The 15,008-nt window shown below is 35.4% G+C and overlaps 1 protein-coding gene across 3 annotated transcripts; it reads right to left on the reverse strand.

The window, feature by feature from the left end:
* Window positions 1-72: 72 nt before the first annotated feature.
* Window positions 73-13,476, reverse strand: LOC141437449 (WASH complex subunit 5-like). 3 transcript variants are annotated; one of them, XM_074100824.1, is made up of 11 exons: window positions 12,839-13,476; window positions 12,651-12,753; window positions 12,119-12,310; window positions 11,090-11,301; window positions 9,213-10,630; window positions 8,858-9,126; window positions 8,546-8,673; window positions 7,432-7,833; window positions 5,644-5,867; window positions 5,320-5,470; window positions 73-320 (listed from the first exon to the last, which is right to left on the reverse strand). In XM_074100824.1, the coding sequence occupies exons 1-11, from the start codon at window positions 12,958-12,960 to the stop codon at window positions 179-181; spliced, it is 3,363 nt and encodes a 1,120-aa protein (XP_073956925.1). In that variant the 5' UTR covers window positions 12,961-13,476; the 3' UTR covers window positions 73-178. The 3 variants fall into 3 exon arrangements, with proteins under 3 accessions (XP_073956925.1, XP_073956926.1, XP_073956927.1); XM_074100826.1 differs by lacking the exons at window positions 73-320; window positions 5,320-5,470 and adding an exon at window positions 5,955-6,045 and having other exon boundaries at window positions 5,777-5,867; XM_074100825.1 differs by lacking the exons at window positions 12,119-12,310; window positions 12,651-12,753; window positions 12,839-13,476 and adding an exon at window positions 11,511-11,789 and having other exon boundaries at window positions 76-320.
* Between the last annotated feature and the right edge of the window lie 1,532 nt (window positions 13,477-15,008).

The raw sequence follows: 15,008 nt of genomic DNA on the forward strand, positions 1-15,008 counted from the left end.
TTTATTATATTTCATAGTTACACCTCAATAAATCAAGCAATGAGTAACTTAAACAATACAGCTTGTGTTATAAAATATAATGAACTTAATATTTAATATATATGTTAAGTATTTACAAGTGAATTTTTCATTTATTTACTTGCATAACAAAGCTTATTTATAATTGGTTACATATCAACTATTTTTGGAATGTTTGTGTCAACATTGCTATAGGCAATTTGTCTTCAATTTTATTATAATTATATTTAAATGTTTCACAAAAAATCTCCAAAACCCTGCCGATGCAGGCACCTTCATATGACACTTCAGATGACTTTGATCTGGAAAAAAAAACATCGAAAAATTTACTTTATCAGGTTTACAAGGAACTACTACTTAATCACGAGTTGCGTGTTAGGAACCTTTTATTTTAGCAAGTAGGGGCACAGAATAGATAATAGTGTAGCGGCCACAAAAATACAGTCCAGATACGGTATTTGACTATTTTGTATATGTTTTATAAATTTAAACTATACAATGCCGGTTACCGAATAGAAAAATATTTTTTAAGCTACCTTTACAAATAACAAAGTTATAAAGGTTTAAAATTCAAGATTAGACCGAGAAAGACATACTGGCATGTGACGTCACACGCCAGTACCGCCATACTTGCTGCATAGAGAAAAGCGTTTGAGAAAGAGCCAGGTATATAGATTTTTCAAAAAATCACTAAATCCGCTAAACACTATCTGTATATCTATATTTTCATAGTAATATTAAGATATGGCAAAATCAGGAGCTGTCAAATACCGTATTATAATTGTTTAATAAGATACCATAGTAGGAATATATTGGTTTATCCATACTATATCTATATATATAAAAGGCAAAAGTGATTGACTGATGTATCAACGCACAGCCCAAACCGCTGGTTCTAGGGATTTCAAATTTAGCACGTAGGTTCCTTTTATGGTCTAGGGGTGCACTAAGAAAGGATTTTTTAAAATTCACCCTCTAAGAGGATGAAATGGGGGTCCAAAGTTAGTATGGGGAAACAAGATTAGTTAGACTATTTTATTCGAAACTTCACAGGAGTACTCTTAACAACAAATAAGTAAACACGTGTTTCAGGTTTTTTTGAGAATTCAACCCCTGAAAGGGGTAATGTGGTGACAAAGTCAATCGAAAATCAGTCGTTGATATTTCAACGCACAGCCCAAACCACTGGGCCTAGAGACTTGAAATTTTGCACATAGATACCTTATACAATGTAGGCATCCACTAAGGAAGGATTTTTTGGAAATTCTAACGGTAACGGGAAAAAACGGGATTTATATATTCGATTCCGAGTGACCCTATCTCAGTAACTGTACTAACTAAACTTCAAATTTGATTCACAAGTAGGTATTACATTAATAAAACATAGATTTCAGGATTTTTGGAAATTCCCAAGGGATAAGGAAAAAAACGGGATTTATATATTCAGTTTAACTGAATTCTATGAACTATAATTACTAGACTTTTTAAATTTAGCATAGAAGTAGGTGATTATAATAGTAAAAACAGTTTTAAGGAATTTGGGAAATTCCCACGGGATAAGGAAAAAACGGGATTTATATTCAGTTTAGCGGGATCGATTTTTCATTTTACTGGTCTTAGAAAACTAATATTTTGCATATAGGTTCCTTGAGGAGTGTAGGGGAACACTACAAAAGGATTTCCCGAAGTTCTGACGGGAACGGGAAAATGGGATTTTTCGTTTTACTAATCGCAGAAGGCAGCAACTTGGCATGTAAGTTGCTTGAGAAGTGAAGAGAACCATTAAGAAATAATTTCCCGAAATTCCCACGGGAAAGGGAAAAAAACAGGATCTTTCATTTTAATGGTCCTAGAAAGCTGAAATTCGGCATGTAGGTTGCTTTGGGATTGTAGAAGAGCGTTAAGAAAGGACTTTCAAAAATTCCAACGGGAACGGGAAAATACGGTATTTTTCGTTTTACTGATCGTAGAAAACTCAAATTTGGCATTTAGGTTCCTTGGGGAGGAGTGTAGGGAGCACTACAAAAGGATTTCCCAAAATTTTGACGTTAACGGAAAAAAACAGGGTTTATCGTTAGTATTATTGCAATTTACATTAAACAGCATTAGTATTATTGTGGAACCATTAAGAGATAATTTGCCGAAATTCTCACGGGAAAGGGAAAAAATGGGACTTTTCGTTTTACTGGTAGAAAGCTAAAATTCGGCAATGTATAGGAGCACTGAGAGAGGACTGTCCAAAATTCACACGAGAACAGGGAAAAACGGGATTTTTTTTTACTGGTCGTAGATAGCTGAAACTTGGCAAGTATGTTCCTTGGAGAGTGTAAGGGAGCATTAATAGAGCATTTCCCGAAATTCTTATGGTAACGGAAAAAAACAGGATTTTGCGTTTTAGTGGTTGTAGAAAGCTAAAATTTCAAAATTCAAATGTATATACTGCACGTACGCTGCAAAAAGCTCTTTAACCGACTTCAAAAAAATGAGGATGTTATGCATTCCGCTATATATATTTATTTATCTTTGTTCACCGATTTCTCGCTTAATTGTGGACCGATTTTTTAAATAATTTTTTATTCGAAATAAAATCTACTTCTGAGTCTACTCCTCCCCATTGTCACCAAATCAGAATCTGATGACGGAATCTCAGGGAAATCGAGGGCAACCCTCAAATTTTGTAGGCACGCATAACGTTTTTTATATAATTATCTCGAGTTATTTAAGTATTTGCGTCTGACAGACATCATCTCATGTTGATGAGCTGATGATGGAAGGTTAAACTCCTTAACGGTTAGAGGTAACGAGTTAGAAGAAGTTTCTTTAAACATCATATGCACGTATAGGTAGACCTTTAGTTGTATTCTTTCTGGTTATTCAGGTGAGCTGATGAGAGAAGGTATAACTCCTTAACGATTAGGAGGACACATTAAGTACCTACACCAAACCAATCAACTCATTACGTAACAAAATTTATCAATACCTGTAAAACAGTATACTGTGACAGGACAGGCTGACAGACCTGAATTTGGCACACATGTAGATAAAGTATCATAGGAGTGCACTAAGTAAGGATTTTTCGAAATTCCCATGGGAAAAGGAAATATTTAACTTTTTCTGCTTCTTGGTTGTTTGGGGAATCTCTGGAAAAACAGAGTGGATTTAAAAAAAACTATTAGTAAGAGCTTTTTAAAAATCGATACCCGAAATAATAGAAGCCTGTTTCAATTCAATCGCGGACAGTGTGGTTTTCTCTTGAATTTACTTATTCCTATCCCGCGGGAACAATCCTATGCCGCGTAGGTACGAAGTCGCGGGCAAAAGAAGCACGTGGGTTTTCTAAAATTACACCCCTGACCTAAAGATGTGAAACAGGGGTACAAAGTTTAACGAATTATGATCATCTAGGTTGTTTTTTAAATTCAATAATTTGCAAATATAATCCTCCGAAAAATCAATTAAAATACGAAAATAAAGATCATAGAAAGTAAATGATCTGTGTTACCCCAAATTTAACGCGAGCGAAGCCGCGGGCAACAGCTAGTAATATTATAAATGCGAAAGTGTATTTGTATGTTTGTGCGTTTGTCCGTCTTTGACGCCGTAACGGAGCGACGGATCGACGTGAATTTTGGCATAGAGATATTTTATGGGCCCGAGAGTGACATAGGCTACTTTTTATCCCGGAAAAATCCACAGTTCCCGAGGGAACAGCGCGCGATAACCGAATACTACGCGGGCGGAGCCGCGGGCAAAAGCTAGTCATAAAAGGCAAAACGGACACACTGGGTTATATATAAACGTACAGCCCAAACCGCTGGGCCTAGAAACTTGAAATTTGGTACAAGGGTTCCTTTCATAATGAAAGTGAGCACTAAGAAAGGATTTTTAGAAATCATCCCCTAAGGGGGTGAAGTTTATATGGAATTTTCTCATTTCTGGTATTAGAAGTATGAAAATAGCTGTATAAGTTCTCAATTACAATTAAAAAATAAGGTAAAATGGATAAAATTCCCCCTAAAGGGGAAATTGGGGGAGTAAAGTTTGTATGAAAATTTTCTCATTTCTGGACTTAGAAGTACGAAAATAGGAGTATAAGTTCTCGATTACAATCAAAAATTATCTGTGTAGGTGAAATGGATACAATTCCCCCTAAAGCGGTATAATGGGGGGTAAAGTTTGTATGGAAATTTTCTCATTTCTGGACTTAGCAGTATGAAAATTGGTATACTAACTAGGGTCCTGAATACAAATAAAAATTATCTGCGTAGGCAAAGATAAAGAAAGCAGAAGTAGCTTTCGACTTATTAGGGGGGAGTTTCTATGAGACTTCCTTATTTCTAGACTAAAAATATGGCTGGTCACAATTTAAAATGATCCGTATGATGTTGGCAACTTCAATAGGGGAGGGGGTTTTTCATACAAAATGTACAACTAAAATGTGGAAATTAAATACATATTTAAAATGATGTGTGAAATAAATTTGCAAATAATTGCAATTTTATTGCAGTACCTACATAACTTAAAAATTACTCATCGGGTTGTGCATAATAAAATCGATAATATTAAGGAAGCGTGATTTTTGTGTGATTTACCGTTCTTATTTATCTTTTACCTAATTTACAAAATATTATATACAGTGCAATTTCGAATTATACTTCGGGTTCTAGAGTAAGGTTCGTTCTCGCCGGAAGCATACGAAATAATTAATTTACTCTCGTGCTTTGCACAAAACTTTTCATAAACTAGCTTCAAAACTAGTAAAAAAATTTGTTTATAGCGAAGTAAGTAGGTACCTACTGTAGAAAACTGTTACCTACCGTTTACGGCAGTACTTCGCTATACGCACAGATACACATGTCACAATTATAACGGGGGTTAATTAAAACATATGCCCTGATAACTAAAGTAGGTACACGCGGACGAAGTCGCGGGCAAAAGCTAGTTATGAAATAAAAACTTTAACAACAATATAGCCTGCATTGCAGAGCTTTCGTGGGTACAGAGAAAAAGCTTTCCTAGAACTAGTGTTGCCAGACGGACAATTAGAAAAAATGGAACTGAGTGTTGCCATGTATATTTCAGTTTGTATTTTCAATTTAGGTTTACCGGGATGACCGTAAAAGTAAAAATTTAGAATTGAAATAAAAAATACAAAAAGATTCCAAAAAACCAATCTTAGTAGTAGGGTACTTAAACGAAAATCAGCTTTTTTTAATTGAGTGGATTTCCTCAAATACTTCCGGCGGCTGACTAAGTTGATGGCTAAATGTTTAAAAATAGATGCGTTTTAATTGCACTTACTTGGAAAGAGTAGCATTTTTCATATAAGCACTCAAGAACGACACAAACGTTTCAATATTGTCTCTTCCAACTTGGCGCAGCAATGTGTAGATACCTACGAGGAATGGGTAGCCATCAATGTTTTCCCCAGCTTTCCTTGAAATAAGGTCACCTGTAACATAATTTTAAATCATAAAACATGCTTCTTATCTAGCAGATTACCAAGGGTCGTATATTGTTCTGTAGCGCTCTGTTTAACTTAATTAACATAGTAACAGAAAGACATGAGCGACAAGCGACAAAATGGCGCTTGCTCGTAGGTATAATTAAGAATGACTGACGAACCTGTTGTCTGGCAAAACTGCATTTTGGTTAGCTGTGATATCAATAGAATGGCGCAAACACGGCCCATGTCAACGATGGAAAATTCAGCTGCATTCCTGATGTAAATCTTTTCAAACGGCTCATATATTCCACACCTAACAAGATAGTCTTCCAAATACTTCAAAAGTTCCGCTGTGACTTTTGGATTTGATTCTGGATTTATTTTTAATTCATTCAGCAATGATCTATAAGGAAAAAATATGTTCGCATACAAAATGTCCTAAAAGTTCAGGCCGTATTGGAAAGTTCAAGCTTCTCTGTAATTAACTCACTTTTGTAGGTGTAGGTGTATACGGTCAAGGACTTTAATTCATGCATGATCCACCATGGAACCTTTCCAAAAGGTTTCCAACCTTTCCAAAACTGAAATATAGATCATAGAAATATAGATTTAGTTTGTATTTTCGATATGGGTTTTACAGGATGACCGTAAAAGTAACAAAAAAAAATATTTGGAGTTGAAATAAAAAATACAAAAAGATTCCAAAAAAACCAATCTTAATTTGATTGCTTAATAACGACATCTCTTGTCCGGGTGAGCGGTTAGTTCCAATGGGGTGCTGAAAGTTTCTCGATGAGGGCTACAGCATAGATGACGCTAGTGTCGCTGCTTAAGTGACTAAATAAGAAAACAAACAAGCTGAGATATGTGGTGCATAGGAGAAATTCCTGTCTGTATCATATCACTGTCCAATGGTGGTGTAGTGGTATAGCACGTGGCACGGAATGCCGAGGACTTATTTTTCTGGTTTTTCTATGCATCTATATTTCAGTTTCTATTTTCGATATGGGTTTTACGGGATGAAAGTAGAAGAAGCAAAAAAATAATTTGGAATTGAAATAAAAAATACAAAAAGATTCTAAAAAACCAATCTTAATTTGATTGCTTAGTAACGACATCTCTTGTCCGGGTGAGCGGTTAGTCCCAATGGGGTGCTGAAAGTTTCTCGATGAGGGCTACAGCATAGATGTCGCTAGTGTCGCTGCTTAAGTGACTAAATAAGAAAACAAACAAGCTGAGATATGTGGTGCATAGGAGAAATTCGTGTCTGTATCACTGTCCAGTGGTGGTGTAGTGGTATAGCACGTGGCACGGAATGCCGAGGACCTGGGTTCGATTCCCAGCGCTGGTCTTATTTTTCTGGTTTTTCTATGCATCTATAATTCAGTTTGTATTTTTGATACCATTTTCACTGTGAAATGGTTCCATGGTGACTCATGAAGCAAAGTCCTCGGCCATACTATGGCAACGAAAATAGGCTAGTTGATTTAAAAAATCAAATAAGTCCATCAGTTGGATCAAATCGTACAATATTGGACTATTTCCGAATTAAACAGAACATGAAGATATAGCCAGTCAAGATCCGCGTGTGTCGCGCGCGTGACGTCACGCCGTGTGACGCTTTTTAGCGCGGCAGGCGGCATGTAACGTCCCGGGCCTCCACTCCTGAACTTTGACGAGCTTCATCTTTGTCATTTTTTGTTTGATTGACGAAAGAAAAAATACGTGTCCAATTTTAACCTCTTCACCGCCCCAGTCACATCCAGTCGTGACAGCCAATGGAATGCCTCACACGCCACGGTCATCTATACATGACCAACATTCAACTCCAAATTACTAATCCTTCTGCAATGGAATTAAAAATCAAGATGATTTGTCGCCGGATTTTCTGTGGCGTACAGAGCACGTCACTTCGTTTGTTTTGTGGCGGTGAAGAGGTCAAATAATTACATAATAAGGTTACCTACTCATTCATTGTCTGCAGGGAGGATTCCAAATGCGCAGAGTCAAACTTAGCCGTGCTGTTCAATTGATATGCTATATGTCTTCTAAGAACTTGAAGTGTGCCGATTAGCACTATCACATCTGCTAATTGCTGTAAAATCTTTTGGCCCTTTGTAATGGCTAACTCAATGTCCTTTACATCAACATTCAAATTGCTAACATTTATCTTGTCCTGACCGCTCTTAAATATTTGCTGAACGGTTTGCAGTTGGTTTTTAATCATAAACGCGTACAGAGTGTCCAGCCCGTGCAAGCCAACCACTCCGATAGCTTCATTTAATTTTGCGAAAGTTTTTGTATTAACAATTTCAGTTTGACTTTTGATGTCGAACCATGCTGTGCATATATTAATGTAGCTGCATACTCTGCAAATCAATAAACAGATCTATTAAGTTTATGAAAAACCACTTAGTGGGGCATTTCAAGTGAACCGGCCAACAAAAAAAGTGAGACAGTGAAATTTGTTTATATTCCAGTTAGTTGTAGGTACTTCTAGTACAGTCAAGGGCAAAGATATCGACACGGCCAAAGTTGCAAAAATATGTATACACGGCCTTAATGTTAAGTGCATAAAGTCGTGTATACATATTTCTGTAACTTTGGCCGTGTCGATATCTTTGCCCTTGACTGTACCTAGACATACACGTGTACACTAAAAAACATACAATATTTTTTTCGTGTGAGTAAAGAATTGGACAAAATAGAAGGACAATAAATAACTATCGAACGTTTTTCGAATTTTAATAGACATAAATATACCGCAAATTAACAAATAATTTGAAACCGGTCAAACGCGAGTCGGTTTTAGGGAAAATTTATAGTTTTTGTTGGTGTGTTAGTGCCTGTACGAGTAAATTACGAACAGCTCTTTCTTACTATTTAGAGATGTACCCTTTAGGAACCCTCGATCGATGCACGCACGACACACGATGACTCGCAATTGCTCGGTTTTTTATAATCTTTCATTCCTACTGTCTCATTGCATTGCCTCATCGCGAAAATAGGCCTGTGCCCAGACGTAGGTTTCAAATAGTAAAGTACCTAGTAGTAAATAAGCTAGAGACATAATACTCTTACCTAGCATCCGTTAGCTGAGCAATTTGCCTCGCCAGGCTACCCATGAATCCTGCGGAAGGGCTGTATAGCGTCACTCCTTTGCGTAAACTGATTTCCTTAGCGACACTCTCAACAATTATCGCAGATACCTAAACACATAATATTCAGTCAGTAAATATTTTCTTCATAGTACAAAACCCAGTCAGGTTCTTTTATCAACTTAAAAATTTGCCAAAGTTCATGCACAATTTTTTTATACATTTTTTTTTTACTTTAAAAGTTTATGATACTTTCAGAGTTTTGGTATTTGTTATGATGAAAGATGTTAAGTACCTGTTTTTGCCAAATCCTCAAACCATGTATATTTATGTAATCTTGGATATACTCTAAAGATCTCTTGTAACCATCCATGCTTTCTGCTAATTTCTGCAATCGTATCAATAATGTGTTTGGGGCCAAAGGTTTCCTACTCTGAGGTTCAAGAAATTCTACAAATTTCTTGCTAATGTGCGTGTCCAGTTCTTTCAGCAAGCCATCTTCCAGTAGTTCAGCTGGGTCCACTCTTATGACGCCCACCAAAGTAGACCGCATGTCCAAGATGCCTTAAATAAAAACAGATTCACTAAATTCCCTTTCAATTATATTCTCACGTAAAATTCGGCTTACCAGTCTAAAATCCTCAACTCACCAGTTGTAAATGTAGATGCAGAATGAGTGAGTTTGGCAACTTCCATCCTGTGTTCTAATTGAGCAAATTCCTTTAACCTCTCTTTGTCTAATCTCGTTGGTATCTCCTTAATAGTCCATGTCTGAAGATCTATAATTTTCTCTACAATACTAAACACCATCTCTGGAATGATTTGCAGAACCTTTTGAATGTACTTTATCAGTTCACTGCTGTAATATTGAGATACTGAAATCAAGTCATCACTGTGAGCCTGATTTATTCTCAGTAATGGTATTTCCATAGCACTGGCAAGTTTGAGAAACAGTGCTCTGAGCCTACTTGTAACAGCTGGATCATCTTTTATGCTCTCTTGCATAATCTGTGTGTATGAGTCAATAATGCACCATGCATAACTGACATCAGCTGCAATTTCTAGGGTCACCAGAGAGTCTTCTTTTAGGGATGCAGCTCTTAAAGCATTCTTTAGTGCATCTTTACTTTCCGAAAGGAACTGTAAAACAGTTGAGGCGCTTTTAATGCCATGGAATTCCTCTACTTCATCTAATGCTTGGATAAGCTGAGTTATTTTCTTCATTGATTTTGTTGTGATTGACTCCCCAACTGACTTTATCTGATTTGCTATATTTGTAAACCACTGTTTTAACTGATCATTTTCTTTAACTTTCGTAAAAGATTTGTCGCCCGAAAAAAGTTCTGCTAAATTGTTAAGAGCTTCCAGTGCTTCAGTTTTGCTGGTGTTCCATGATTCGTTTCTGTTCTCAAGCAGTCTGTTCAACATTTCTCTAACTTTCAACTCCAGCTCAGCAGTACTTATAAGCAGTTCTAAAATTTTTAATGGATCATAACCGGATTCTTTTAAAACTAGTTCCTTGAGCTGCTTGCTTTTTTTATTGGTATCATAAAATATAACATGACTGTTATGCAAAAGCAACCAGCGCAAAACAAAATTTGAGTTTATAAGCAAGTTCAAAATTTTATTTATGTTATCCAAAACAAAATCATCAGTCATTACACCTTCTTTCAACAATTGATGGGTCTTATTTATCAGCATGGGCACAGCACTTCCCCGTTTTGAGAAAACTTCTTTTACCATCTTGCTGTTGCAGGTGTTACTAAGTGCCAGCTTAGCCGCTTTAAAGTTTTCCCAGTAATCAATAACATTTACTGTTACTCCCATATAAATGGGGATAATCCAATTGCTGGGGAAGAATTTATCTGCTATCTCACGCATTTTGGATACATCACTGTGTAGATATTGGGGCATGAAGAATAGGCATACAACAAGCATGCTGGCCTGTGTTGCCAGAGCAGAGGCTTGATGCTCCGGCGTGGTGTACACTGCTAACTGATTGTATATATCCTCAGATCTCAGTTTTCCAATCACTTTTTCAATAAAGTATGGGTGGATGTTAACACGTCTATACAAAGTTTACACAAAGTTAAATTCTCATATAAAAGTATGTATGTAAATTCTTTAGTGTACTACAGAAAAGAAACAAAACACAATTGACAAACTTTGAGATACTTGTACAAAGGTGAACTTATCTTTAAGGGATCTCTACCAGTCAACCTTTGAGTAGATGAAAGGAGTAAAAGTTTATGCTAATGTTGAAGTTAGGGTGATGGCACCAATCATGGACATGTTAAGCACAGTAGTATCCAGTAATGGACAGCAGGATTCAATGCTTTATAGCTCACCATTTATGAACTTTACCAATTATGATCATCAGTTATCTGCACATAAGTGTTATTATTATTAGTTTTAGAAAAAGTAGCATCCGTTTCTTAATATTGGGTTAACAGAAAAATATTCCATTATTGGTTCCTGTGCATGACTGGTGCCCTCACCCTAACATGCAATTCAAAGAAATGCATACCCAAAATATTCAACAGGATAGTCGGCAGGTCTTTTCTTATGTTGTTGATCATAGCCAGTGTCCCTTAGTAACTTGCACACATCATCAACATTCGATTGTGACTGGCTTGTGCTGTACCTGTAGAATGCTACTAACAATCTCTCTCGGATCATCCCAGGTATGTAGAGGTCACATATTAGTAACATTGCTCCATATAAATAGAGAGATTCACACTGCAAATAAAAAAAGAAATGTATGTATGTAAAACTTGAGTTCTGGAACTTGTAATAGTTAATAATAATACTCCAAACTAAGCAAACTTTGTACTATGGGTGCTAGACAATGGATAGCCATACATATATAGCTAAATATGTACTTAAATACATATACAAACATCCAAGACTCGAGTACAAACATTATTATTTATAATATAAATATTTGCCTGCCACAGGGTTAGAACCCGCAACTGCTAGCGTCAGGGTCACCAACAACTTAGCTATCTGGTTTTTGTTTAGTTTCATTGAATTACAAACATTATTGTGCTGGATTAGGAGGCTATTCCTCTCCATATATCTATATCAGTGTTAATCAGGGTTTGAAAATATCTGATATTTATTACAAATATCAAAAAATTGGACATTTATGATATAAATCCTATATATATCAAGTTTAATATATATCCATTTTGTATAAAAGCCATATCATTATTTGTAAAATAAATTAAGTAAAATTGTTTCTGTACTTTATCAATTACTTTCTATGTAAAAAATAATAGAATAAATACAACAAAAACTTAGTCTTTCGTAACAAAAATTTTCTGACACAACTGTCGCCATTAACGCCGGCAGAAGTGTTGCCATTAATGGATTAGAACTTACTATTAGGGAGTATCTGTTAACTACTCCAATGCCATCTCCATTTGAGAAGTAGAAATACAGTAACAAAGGCCAAAAACTAGCCAAAAATTACTTAAAAATATCAAATTTTTAAACCAATTTTTGTATTGATATATATCCTTGAACCCTGGTGTTAATACATATACATACTAACCAGTAGCTGTTTGCCTTCAACATCTTTCATAACTGTCTCAATATTTTGCTGAATAAATGCCCCATCATACAACTGCTCTACAAAGGAGTTCAAATCTATGATGTACTGGTGAATATTCTCAAAAAGCAAGTAGAACCTGTTTACTATTTCCAAATATTTTTCTTTGAGATCATCATCCAAATCTTGCAATTTCTGAAACCAAAACATGAAACATGATTATATGCTAATAGCACTTTATTTTATTTTTTTCAGCATTAGAAAGAAGGTAAGCGATCTTGACCTGTCTTTTACTTGAAAAACACTTGAAATATAAGTCACAGCAAATATGTAGCAATTAGCAAGGACATTATGATCATTTACATGCATTTGGTATCATAAGTAATAGTTACTGATTTATTAAAAACGTTTTTCAATAAAAAGAGTCATCAAGATTGTTTACCCTTTTTCTAATGCTAAAAAAACGAAGTATAATCTGATACTAATGAGTAATGTGATTAAACAATGAATATATAATTAATAAGAGTGTAATTACCACATTTGCATTGATTTTCTTTTCCTGATTATCTGCAATCTTAAAGTACCCAAAATCCAAGATAACATCTTGATACTTTTGCTGTAACTCTCTATTTTCTAAACTGGGAAAGAAATAAATAAATATTCTCATTAAAAATACCAATAAACATCAGCAAACGTTGAATTATAATTCTAGTTAATACTTACAAGAATATTGATGGGATGTGGTCTTTAAGCCTAAGAATTTCAGCTATTATAGCATTACCGTGTGAAACTAATTTCAACAAATTCTGAGCACAGAGATTATCTTCTGCCATAAAAACTCTCATCCTGTCTGTTTATGATTAGATTCATAACAAGCTAAAGTAATAAATTTAAGCTTTAGAATTACTCATGTTATATACACAATTAGCTCACTGAAAGTTAAAGAGCTGTGGGTTCCGTTTTAGTACATGTAATATATTACTGAATAACATAGAATTTTAACTTCATCAACAAATCAACAAGACTTCGTGAACAACACAGACTAATAAGAGATACTACATACGTGCAGGGCTTTAAATACCGTTAAAAAGTGGTAACGTTACCAACTGTCAAACCGATTTAACGTTAAATGATAATTAACGTTAAACGATTTACCGTTACTTATACAACTTTTTACCGGTAAAAAAAAAATGGTAACGTTATCAGCTATTCATTAAATTAACGTTAATTCAAAAGTATCGTTAAATCATTTTAACGGTATTTATATTACTATTTACCGGTAAGCTTGGGTAACGTTAAATTTTAGATTATCCTCATTTATCGAGCGAGTATGCACGCGCTATATTGGCAACACTCGGTAGCATAGCAAAAAATACCGATAGTGTTACTTCGATATCGTTATAATAATGTGAATTGGGTAACGTTAACAAGCCCTACAATGTAAAGTAAATTTACCGGTAAAAATAACGGTAATTAGGCAACGTTAAATAATGTTAAGTTATCAATTAACGTTAAATTTAAATACCGGTACTAGGTATTTTTATGATTTTTACCGTTATTTAACGTTACTTATAGTGTGAATTTGGTAACGTTAACAAGCCCTGCATACGTGTGAACAACTCGTCAACTCCTTCTGTAATTTCATGTGTTTTTTTTTTTTTTTTTTTTTTTTTTGTTGTTGGCTCGCGCGGTTTGCGCATCCGCCACAGACGCGTAAAGGTAAGGAAACGAAATCAACGGAAAATACGGAATTTTGGAATACGGAAGTCTACAGGAGAAGATTATATGGGATTAAGCGAAAGGAACAAAGATAATATATATATAATAAATTAAATTTAGAGAGTTGAGGAATACATATTTAAATTTTAATATCATTATTATTTATAAATATGTTCAATAAGTTATATATAGTTAAGTCATTAGAGGCTAAAAGGACAGAGATGGATGTAGGTAATGGGACTTTGTAGGATATAAGTTCTTCATAAAGGAAGGAGTTGTCATGGAGAGGACACGAGAGAAATATGTGATTTGTGTCTGCAATGCCCAAGCCACACTCACAAACACCAGACTCCACCAGTTTAAATTTAGCAAGATTGTCGGGAGTACAAACATGACCCAGTCTCATACGAATAAGGCAGCAGGTGGCTCTCTTACCAAACTTAGTTTTGCCAAACCAAGGTTTAGACGGAATACTAGGTTGAATAGAATAATAATGTTTGCCCTTGATCTGGCAACTTTCAATCCACTTCTCTCTCCAGTTCTCTCTAAGAGATGAACTAGCTAGAGCGGCCAGGTCATGACTGTAATTCCTATATGGAAATAGATCACCATCTTTAACAGCTTCATTGGCTAGCCGGTCAGCAATTACATTGCCGGAGATGTCACAGTGACTTGGAACCCAACCAAAAGACACTGAGTATCCCAAATCAGAACACTTGGCAAGGAGAGTTCTTAATTTAATTATGACAGGGAATATTAATTTGCAATTAAATGGGAATTTACTAAGAGCTTGAAGAGCACTTTTTGAATCCGTTATAATTAAAGTTTTTCTGAGTTGGGCAAGTAAGATATATTCTACGGCTTTAAGTAATCCAAAGCATTCTCCCGTAAATACTGACGTTTCAGGAGGGAGTTTTATTTTCTGAATAATTTTGTATTGGGAATGGTACACCCCAACCCCCACATGGCCAAAAGACGCATGCTTGGAAGAATCAGAGTATATATGATGCCAGCTATGCCACCGATCGTCTTTAATTGAATTAAAATTAACGTTGGGATCCATATCATTTTTAGTTACTCCTAAATTGAGATGAACATCAGGAGATAAAGTAAGAGCAGAAAAATTATCACAGAAAAGGGGATATTCAGGATAGTGATAGGTTGGAGATTGTAT

The sequence above is a fragment of the Choristoneura fumiferana genome, chromosome 17, assembly GCF_025370935.1.
Source record: "Choristoneura fumiferana chromosome 17, NRCan_CFum_1, whole genome shotgun sequence".
NCBI lineage: Eukaryota > Metazoa > Arthropoda > Insecta > Lepidoptera > Tortricidae > Choristoneura > Choristoneura fumiferana.